The following is a 10,368-nucleotide window of genomic DNA, read 5'->3' on the forward strand; positions in this document are numbered from 1 at the left end:
AGTGCTCAACTGGTATTTTTTTTATCAACGCTGAAAGAATGAAAGGCAAAGTCAACTCTAGTGAAATTTGAACTTGTGGCGTAAAGGGCCAAAAGTATTTCTGGCTCATTGCTTTAATAATAATAATAATAATAGAAATAATGATGATTCTTTCTACTCTAGGCACAAGGCCTGAAAAAATGTGTGGGAGGGGGTCTAATCGATTACATCAAACCCCAGTATTTAACGTATATATGTTATGCATATTAGAAGGCCCTAATTTATCCATAAGAAAAGGACGTTTCGAAAGAATGTATAATTTAAGGAATCCCTAGAAATAGATATTTAAATTAATGTGTTGGGTGTAATTGGGACATCTTAATTTCTTTTGTGTTTCTAAAGTAATCCTTCATATTTGGCTGCTTTGTCCTTAATTACATATTTAGATTAACTGGTTTCATCAATGATTGGATTAATTGATTGATTGATTAATTAATAATTTTTTTTTTTTTCCATTTTTATTTCAATAGATGTTCATGAAGAAGAAGGTTCCGAAGAGGAAAGTGGTTCAGGGGATGAGGAAGGAGATGTCTGTGACAATGAAGACGATGAAGAGCATGAAGATGAGGAAGATGAGGATGAGGTAACTAGTAGTTTTATATAACGACTGCCTTCTTTCTCTGTTGTTCTCTTGTCTGTCTGTTTGTCAGTTGTTGACGGATGTTATTGTACATGAAGTTCAGTATGGTTGAAGTGTTAAGTTGTTTACTTTCATTTTTTACGTTTTATAGAAGAAAGTAATTCAACAACGCGGGTTGATGAACCGTAAGACGTGTGCCCAGAACCTCCTGGAAAATAACCATAGCGAGGGACATTCCACAGTTGAATTAGAACAGTCACAAACAGTGAAAAAAGACATGCACCCAACACCAGAGCTGAAGACACCTCCGAAAGGAGGGGCCCCGCCACATCAAAACGGTAGAGGAGTAGGGGCCGAAACCGGACGTGGTTCCTCCTGATGATGTCTTGAGCTAACTGGATCCTATAAAGGAGCTGTTGTGGTAGCAGACCACGAAACATGGTTGAAATTCCCTCTCTTTTGACACAGGCTGAAATGATTGCTCATTTTATGGTTAAGTTTAGGGTAGCATCTGCATCAGATGACAAAGCTATGTATGTCCTGACCAATTTACACACGGCTTTGTGAAAAAACCTCCCTCCACCGGATTTAAGGTGAATGGATGAATCATTGCCCCTGGATGAAATGTAAATAAGGCAAATGTGGTGTGTGGTTCATTAATAGACAAACTGAATGCATGGGGTTATCAGTTAACATTATCAGCAATGAAACCAATTGATGACAAAAATAGGAATGAATTCAAGTAAGCTCTGGTGTTGGTGCCACATAAAAAGCACTCATTACACTCTGTAAAGTGACAGTGTTAGGAAGGGCACCCAGCTGTAGAAACTGTGTCAAAGCAGACAGGGGACCCTGGTGCAGCAGCTTGCTTGGCTCTTGTCAAACTAACGCATTCCAGCATGAAAGATGGATGTTGAATGATGATGAGGAAAATACCAAAGTGCTAGAAAAACAAAAAGCAATGAAATAATGGCTGTGAATTTCAATAGAAATATGGTAACAAAAAGGTTAAAAAGTTTGAATTAAAGGAAAATATAAATTGCAAAACAAGAAATAAAAATACCAATTGTAAACTAATCTTTTAATGACACTCAGTGGGGGGTCTGAATATAAGTATAATCCTATGTAATAAACAAAAGTACTTATGCTAATTCCAAACTCTCAGAATCTGAACTTAAAGATAGGCTCCCTTTCCTTGAATTATAGAGTGTTCTTTTGCCATGTTGTTTTCCAGGGTTCTGAGTGTATGATGGAAGCTGATGACGAAGATGAAGATGATGACTACCAGGAAGTGGATAGTTCAATGGCCCAGGCTGTTGACGACGACTATCTTCTCCGTGTGGATGATGTGTTCTCAACAGGTGTGTTGAACTTCACTCTTTCTCTTCAACATAATATATCAATTCTATTACATTATTATTATTTTTTATTGTTGTTGTTATTGTTATTCTACTGCATTATTATTATTGTTACTACTACTACTACTACTACTACTACTACAACAATTTTCGCTATATTAACTCTGGCCACAACTGAACTTGTAGTCTGGTTTCAGTCCATGTCTAAAACTGCTTGATTCATGCTCTCAGCCATTGATGTTCTTATGCAAAGGCATGAACATCAAAACCTCCTCACTTTCTATATATATTTTTGAGCCATCATGTTTACCCTGTGTTTGTATAACTCGTTTTCTTATTGACTTATTTCAAATGTTTTAATCACGTTTTTTTAGACCATTTAAATGTTTCAATGAAAATAGATCTTCCACAAGATGGTGGAGAGGGCTGAAACAGTTTGATTACTGGACTGAGTATATAATAATAATAATGATGATGATGATGTTCAATTTCGTCCCCACACTACACGGTTGCCGTCCTTCTGAGTGGGAATGAATAAGTATCAAAACTCACTGATGATACTGTTGTCTTTCTCTCCCTTCTACAAACTTCTCAAAACATATTTACAATCTATTATTGCATTAAAACAAGTTTAGGTAATTAATAATTTTAGTTAAGCTAATAAATCCAACAGTATGTTTGCTTATTTTTGATTTCTCACTAGTGATCCACAGGAACTATAGTAATCAAATCTTTTCAGGCCAGCATGTTGTTTTTAATGATAATTCCAGTTTTCGTACTTATCATTTGCCATTCTCTCTCCATGAAGACAATGGTAATGAAACATCAGGTAAGTCAACAAATATCTCATTAACGGTCTTTAAGTGATGTTGTTGTTATGAATGAGATGGTTCCTTTGATTTTTAATGTGTAGGGCAGCTAATTGTATTTAAAAGCATAGGAGTTTGTAGAACCTGTTTGGTGTGAGCTGCGTATGATGTAATCATGTAAGTTATTACTGTAACTGGTATTCGGTCGGTTACGACGTCGAGGGTTCCATTTGGTCCGATCAATGGAACAGCCTGCTTGTGAAATTAACATGAAAGTGGCTGAGCATTCCACAGACATGTGCACCCTTGACATAGTTCTCAGGGAGATTCAGCATGACACAGGATGTTTTAGGCACATGGGCCACCGATTGCCCATTATTGCTATAAACACTACAATACTTATTTCAAATACCATCTGAGTTTATTAGTATCCCTGATGGATGTTTTGAAATAGCTGATTGAATTGAATATATTTCCCTCTCTTGGGAAAACCAGCTTTGTGTCCCTGAAAGAATCCATTTAATATTAGAGCCTGTTTTGCAGCGGGAACCCTTTCCTGGTATTAACTTTGTTACAGGATGACACTGATATTTGAGTGTTATGGATTATAGTACTCCATGTCATAGTAATATGATGACAGATCTCTTTTCACATCTAATACCATTGCGAGTGGTTGTCCATTGGTGTGATAACAATATACTACAGATTATGTCACAAGTGGAGTGGTACCATGACAATGGTTCTAGTCTCATTGCAAGACAATGTTTTGAAAGACTTTGATTCTGATTTCCAATTTTGGAAATAGTTTTGGTTTTTAGCAAAAAAATGTCATAATACGAAGGGCATCTATTAGCAGACGACCTTCTCATATGACACTGTTACACCATATTTGGTTTTAAAGTAAACAATGTTGAATATCATTTTACATGGTTATATCACACTAAGCTATCATTTATTCAGTGTTACTCTTTCCTGGCCTTCTTTTTGTATTCATATATAACCTTAATATTGGCTCCTGCTACTTAGTTCTCCGTATTAAGTATTGTTTCCAAATAGAATAGATTCAAAATCAGCGTTTATTCCTTTGTTACACATCATAAGTAAACAGCTTGAAGGCAGCTCTTTGTGCGTGCGTGTGTGTGTGTGTGTGTAAATAAATCTGCTTTTCTTTTTTTTTTATTATATTTTCCTCCTGCATAAAATATTTAAATTAATTAACATTTGATGTTTATTGACATAACCCTTTAGCATTTGAACCTGCCATGTCTGGCCCAAATATTTTGTCTATTTTATATTAAAACCTTGCACCTACTTTTTTTACAATGTTATTCGAAAAATAAACAATCACATCATTGTAATTTTGAAGCTACAAGATAATGCATGATTAATTTTAAAACAATATGAATAAATAAGCATTACATTTGACAGTAACGTGAATGCTGAAGGGTTAAATGTTAATGTTTCTGTTACAATAGTGTACTTAATAATAATAAAGCAGTTATAATTTTTTTAAGGCATTGATTTAGTTTATAAAGATCAAAAAAAAAAAAAAAAACTTAAATTTGTTGTGTATACTTTACCTGTCTCCACCTGTCTGCACCTATCTGCTATTGTTGTTAATGAACTTGTGCTGTTTTTCAGTTCCTTCTTTGCCACCTGCTCCCAGTTCTGTGCCTACAACCCATCCACTTTTGGTCCGTAACCCTGAACCAGCTCCTGTGATGGGTGTGGCCCGCGTTCATCGTGGCAACAGGCAGCGTAATACATATCGCTTTAACCCAAGCACCTCAACATTACAAGTTAATATCCACAGTGCTAACAACAGACAACCAAACACACCAGTTATATTACAAAGGTGAACTCTCTCTATGACCATTATTTTTTCGATTTTGATGTTAGCAGGCCTAGAATAAGCTATTTCAGACATGACAACCCTGTCTTGTATTCAGACAATGTTTCAAACTATATTATTCAATGTGTGTATTTTAAAGATAGTGTGTGATTTGAGGGAGAGGTTGTTGCAGAACCCTCATCTGTTGTTCATGACAGAAGTCCTCCCGCACACAAAAAAGTCAGTATAGACAATACATACATAGTCACATTCTCTCTCTCCTTCATTTTTCTTCTCACTAACGTTTTTTTTTTCTTCTTTTTCTAGATTACTAGGGCCAGACGTTCTACAGCTGACAACTGGTCAAGGAGCAGTCCCCTCACAGGCAAGAATGGTTTTAGCTAATGAAGATCACCTGCGGTTTGTTTCTTCACGCCAAGATGAAGATGTCTTTGATGAATTGTTTCAGGTATAGTTTTGGTTTGTCTTGTTCATTGGGTTCATCCTCGCTTCCAGATTCCTACAACATAAACCTCTGACCCCAACAATACTGACCACTAAATTCATGAGCTAAAACGTTATCCTTCTGCAATTGATTGCAATAATTAACTAACAATTAGTATATAGTTGTAATAATTAATATATAATTGTAGCAATACAATTAATATACGATTGTAATCAATTAACATAGGACTGTAATTAGTGTACAATTAATTAAGCAAAAGCAGTGAATTGGCAAAGTTGGATAGAATGCCTTGTATTTATTCTGACTCCCTGTGCTCAGATCAAATCCCATAAAGGTTACTTTTCATCCTTTTGGGGTTGATATAAAAACATGTGCCAATCCTTGTTGGTGGATTAGCAAAACTGTTGGGGGTTAGGGTTGATTGTTTTGTGGTATTTGTTCCAGCTGTTTGAGTTCTGACTGTAACAACTTGCTACGACACTGATTCAGCCGTGCTGTATCATTGCAAGTTGGTGGCCTCTTCTCTAGGATAAATATCTGTGGTGCAGAGAGAAAAGACTGAAAAGTATGGGCCATTGCTGGTCTTCATCACAAGTAAATTGGCCATGACCTATTCTGACATCACAGATGAATAGTCAACAACACTATATGAAAAAAAAAACCCCGTCCCTCCCTCAGTTAATCCACACCTTTTCAATTTATCTTTCTGATTCTCTCGATCTCTTGCAATTTGTATTATTAATGATGTAGCACTAAATGTTGTCATATTTTTGTATTTCATGTCTTCAGGATAATTACCCTGACAATAGCTCTGCTGGTCCCGGTGTCCTTTCTTGTATTCCCTCAACACTCACACGTTGGACTGAAGAAGCCAAGGTGCTTGATGGTGATAGTGTACATGATTGTGTGACCAGTAAGTTCATTCTGTACTTTTATTTCCAATGTGTATACACACACACCATTTGTGTGTATTTTTGTTTTCTTTCTGTTTTTTTTTTTTATGGCTTAGATGAGGAAGAGCAGTCCTGTGCCTTGCAGTGGTACAGATTGTACAAAATTTATGCGACCTCATAAAGACAATGTTAGGCATTATTATTATTATTATTATTATTATTATTATTATTATACAGCTTACTGTTTTATTCTTGTATTTATGTTATGAAAATAATCTTCAGTGCTGAATATTTCCAGTGGTGGTTTCTCCTTACTGATGGCAGTTGTCACTCTAAAACCGGCACAGGCAACCATTTCTGAGAAGTGGGCCACATCAGACACAGCCTTATCAATTAGGTGGGCCATACTAAAAAAAAAAAAAAAAAAAATTGAGGATAATTTTTCGTTAGGCATGCCATTCAGAAAGTTCTGAGGGTTGCCGGTTGCCCATGTCTGTTCAAAAATCTATTGGGAGAATCCAATTCTCAGATATTAAGATAATTACTATTTTCGTAGTTTTGTTTTCTATTCAATAATTAATCAATAATAATTGAAGTGGGTTTTTTTTTTTTTTTTTTTTTTTTTTGTAAATTCAGTTTTGAAGAGTCAGATTATTGACGTTTTGGAGAAACATCGCAACATGGAATTAGAGGAACGCCGAGAAAAACGGCGGAAAGCAGCTGAAGAGGAAGCTGCCCAGAAAGCTGCTCAGAACAAAACAGAAGAAACGAAATATGACAGTGCTAATGCTGAGAAAAAGACTGAAGCCCCAACTTCAAACATGGAGGCAAGTTGTTAGAATTTCTAAACTGTTATTCCTGGTGATGGTGAAGGAGTAATTTGTGTTGCTGATGCTTATCCCAAGGCCAACTCTTGTCGGATAGGTCCCTTATGATCTAGTATTCCACCAGTAACCATTTCAGCTTTTATTCTGACTTAACTATATCCAGCCATATAAAATTAAATGTACAACATATAGAAGATAACTTTTAGTCTTCTCTCATGCCAGTAGCAGTAGTATATGCTGCAAGACATGTCCAACACCATACTCAAGCATAGCACACTGCCAAAGGTCTCGATCATTTGTCATTGCTCGTGAGGCCCAATACTCGTAATTTCCTTTTTATGTCTCACTGGCTGTCCAAGATAAAGATGAAATAGTTACGGCTAAAACTTCCTTGATTGTACATCTGCTGGGTTAACACGTATCTCCCCAAATAATATTACGAGTGGGGTGGAGGCAGGGGAATAACTACTTCTGTTTTTTGATTGATTCTAAAATGAATTTCTCTCTTTTGTGTGTTTCAGGTATCTTCACAGGGAGGAAGTGGTAACGAAGCAGCTGCTGCCACTCCTGTTTTGACATCAAATTTAGGAACTATTCCTGGGAAAGAAAACACTAGTACTCCTACAGGTTGGTAGGTTTTTCTTTCTCTCCAATTTCCAAAATACATAACCATGGTGATGCTCAATGTTATTTAACTGTAGTACCACTATTTGGTCTTTCTTGGTATGTTCTTATCACTTATACCTGTTCTCACCATTTCCCTGCTTAGAATTTTTTTTTTGTTTTTTTTTTTGCATATTTTCATGTAATTCTAGCAGTTAAGTTTTAAATTTTATGGTAGATTGTGTGTTTTCATCTGTTAAAAACTGGCACTCTGTTGGTGATGATAAACGTTCCAGGTGATCCGATCAATGGAAGTTCATGAAGTTAACATGCAAGCAGCCAAGTACCCCACAGATAAATATACCATTAATGTAGTTCTTGGGAAGATTCAGCATGACACAAAATGGGACAAGGTTGGCCCTTTGAAATATGAGTATAACTCATTTTTGCCAGCTGAGTGGACTGGAGCAATGTGAATATGAAATAAAATGTCTTGCTCAAGTACTCAAGGTACTGCCTGGAATCGAATTTGTGACCATATGATTGTGAGCTGAATACCTTAACCACTTAACCACACACTTTCACATGTTCACCCTTCAGAACTTAAACCAGCCACATTCTCTTTTAGAAGTAATATTAGGATTATGTTGTCTTCATCTATTTTCATCTTTTGTGTAGATAAATATATATTTTTTTCTCTTTTATTTTAGGTGTCACTACAGAAAGTCAGAGTTCTGCTATGGAGGCTGAACTCTCAGAGCAGGGAGCTACCTGGGCCCCTCCTGGAAACCAGCCATCTTCAGAGAAGTCTGATTTCTCTACTGTGACAAGCAGTGTTCCTCTTCCAACAGGGGGCAGTGCAGCACAGCCAGCAGCTTCAAGCACTTCAGATGGAATTGGACTTTTGTGTACGGCTGGTCAGGTTTTGGCTGAGTCAGTCTCCACACCCCCTCAGCCAATCCCAATCAACACCCCTAGGGCACCAGTACCTTCATTACAGACACGTCTGTACGTATCACATTAATATTTTGTGAAGTTCTTTGTTTCTTATGAAAAAAGGGGGGGGGGGCAAACTCATAATGAACAATGTAGCCTAAAATTGCTGTATGTTAATCACTTGATCACATGATCAATCAAACTGTTGGATGTTATACACCACTGGTCACAATGCACTTTGCATTGTTTTTAGCTTTTGAATTAGGCCAACATTCCCCCTAATTGGAAGGCTGGTCTGTTGCAAGGCAATCCATTTACAGCTGAGTGGGTGAGAACCACATGAAATGAAGTGTTTTGCTCAAGAACACAATGTACCATCTGGTCTGGAAATTGAACCTACAATCTGGTGATTGTGAGTACAGCACCCTAACCACTAGGCCTTATACCATCACATATTATTAATTCACTTCATCAATTATGTATTTGTGGCAGTTTAACCCAGGACATTAAAATGTCCAGCACTCAAGGTCAGAGTAGACCTGGGAACACTAGTAGCTAAGGAGTGATTCCATAATCCTCAAAGCCCTGAAATTCCTAAATTAATTACACACTCACTTACTTTCTCACTCACTCACTCTCGTGCTCTCTCTCTCTCTCTCTCTCTCTCAATCTCTTTGGAAATGTTTCAGACTTTGTTTTCCCTTCCTCAGGACCACAAGAAACAAAAATTCCAACATGGAAGACGAGACTCCAATGGAAGTGATGGTAACTTCTGATAGCAGTGCAGCGACTGCACCTCAAGAAGGTGCTGCAGCCAGCAGCAGCCAAGATGCAGGAGCTGTCTCTTTTCAACCGGTTTTGAGGCAGAGTTCCGATGCTGAAGAGAAGCCCAGTACTGGCTTTGTTCCAGAGAGCACATCAATAGACCTCAGTGCTTCGTCTTCAGTTGTTTTTGGTGCAATGCCTGATGTATTAGGGTTGCCAACAACAACCACCACCACAACGACAACTACTACTACTACTGCTGCCAATACTCCTGTCAGCTTGCATTCTACAGGCATGGGTAAGTAACACGACTTGGTTTGAGTCTAATGTCAGTGAGATGGCAGATCTGTTGGTGGGATTGTTTTTACAGCTACCATATTCAACCATGGAAAACAATGGAAGTCAATAAATCAGAATTAGACTAAGCAATCATATGCGTTACTCAGGAGTAGAATACAGACTTTTAAGACTGTTTTCTCCCTTTCTGTTGATTATTTTTCTGTTCTTCTCAATTAGTTGTATTGAATCCATTTAGTTAGTGTGAGTGGGGTGGGTATCTATGATAGTGGAAATATCGTGTTTCACTCTTCCTATGTCTGTCTGTTTTACAGTGAGTACTGACCCAACAACGCCAATTCGAACTCAAGCCAGTGGTATGAGTATTCCACAGTTAACTTCAAGCTTAACAGCAAAGTAAGTACCGTCTAGGATTTCTTCCTTCCATCTTCTAATGAGAATTCTTTGGTTTTGATTGTGTTGCTAATTGAAAATTTACATGTGGAAGTTTATTAAAATGTCAGTTAGGACAAATGGTTTATAATTTTGTAATTTAAAACTTGTATATTTTCTTCTTCAGTAACATGACCGATGTATTGGCTGCTACGGCTTTTACTAGTACACCAACCACTGAAAGCAATAGTATAGTGTCTGGCACTGATCGACCGTTAAGTATGTATGGTCCAGATGTCAGCTTTAACCAACCTCAACCAGCAAACCAAGAACAAGGAGGTGAGGCTTTGGGTTCATTAAGTTGTTTTGAAATTTTATTCATGTGTATTGAATTTTACTTCCCTTTTTTTTTTTTTTATCCCTTTCACTGTGAAATTCAATGTCATGGTTATTCTGGTAATGATGTTAGATATCAAAAAAGAAAACGAATATTTTCTTTAAGTCATGTTGCCTCTGTAAACTTGACACATCTTTTGTTTGTTTCAGTTGCGATACTGGCCATGCTGGATTTAGCTTAACAATTGAAGGGTTG

General features: G+C 37.1%; 1 protein-coding gene across 1 annotated transcript in view; it reads left to right on the top strand.

Moving 5' to 3' along the window:
• LOC106871200 (E3 ubiquitin-protein ligase HUWE1) overlaps nt 1–10,368 on the top strand; it is an 89,516-nt gene that overhangs the window by 64,100 nt on the left and 15,048 nt on the right. The window contains exons 50-61 of the mRNA XM_052975961.1: nt 510–622; nt 1,854–1,980; nt 2,681–2,806; nt 4,428–4,641; nt 4,945–5,086; nt 5,873–5,996; nt 6,613–6,803; nt 7,325–7,430; nt 8,117–8,414; nt 9,053–9,405; nt 9,719–9,800; nt 9,964–10,115. Coding sequence (XP_052831921.1) covers nt 510–622; nt 1,854–1,980; nt 2,681–2,806; nt 4,428–4,641; nt 4,945–5,086; nt 5,873–5,996; nt 6,613–6,803; nt 7,325–7,430; nt 8,117–8,414; nt 9,053–9,405; nt 9,719–9,800; nt 9,964–10,115 — 2,028 coding nt within the window. The remainder of the gene's footprint in view (nt 1–509; nt 623–1,853; nt 1,981–2,680; nt 2,807–4,427; nt 4,642–4,944; nt 5,087–5,872; nt 5,997–6,612; nt 6,804–7,324; nt 7,431–8,116; nt 8,415–9,052; nt 9,406–9,718; nt 9,801–9,963; nt 10,116–10,368) is intronic.

The sequence above is a fragment of the Octopus bimaculoides genome, chromosome 23 (genome assembly GCF_001194135.2).
Source record: "Octopus bimaculoides isolate UCB-OBI-ISO-001 chromosome 23, ASM119413v2, whole genome shotgun sequence".
Taxonomy (NCBI): Eukaryota; Metazoa; Mollusca; class Cephalopoda; order Octopoda; family Octopodidae; genus Octopus; species Octopus bimaculoides.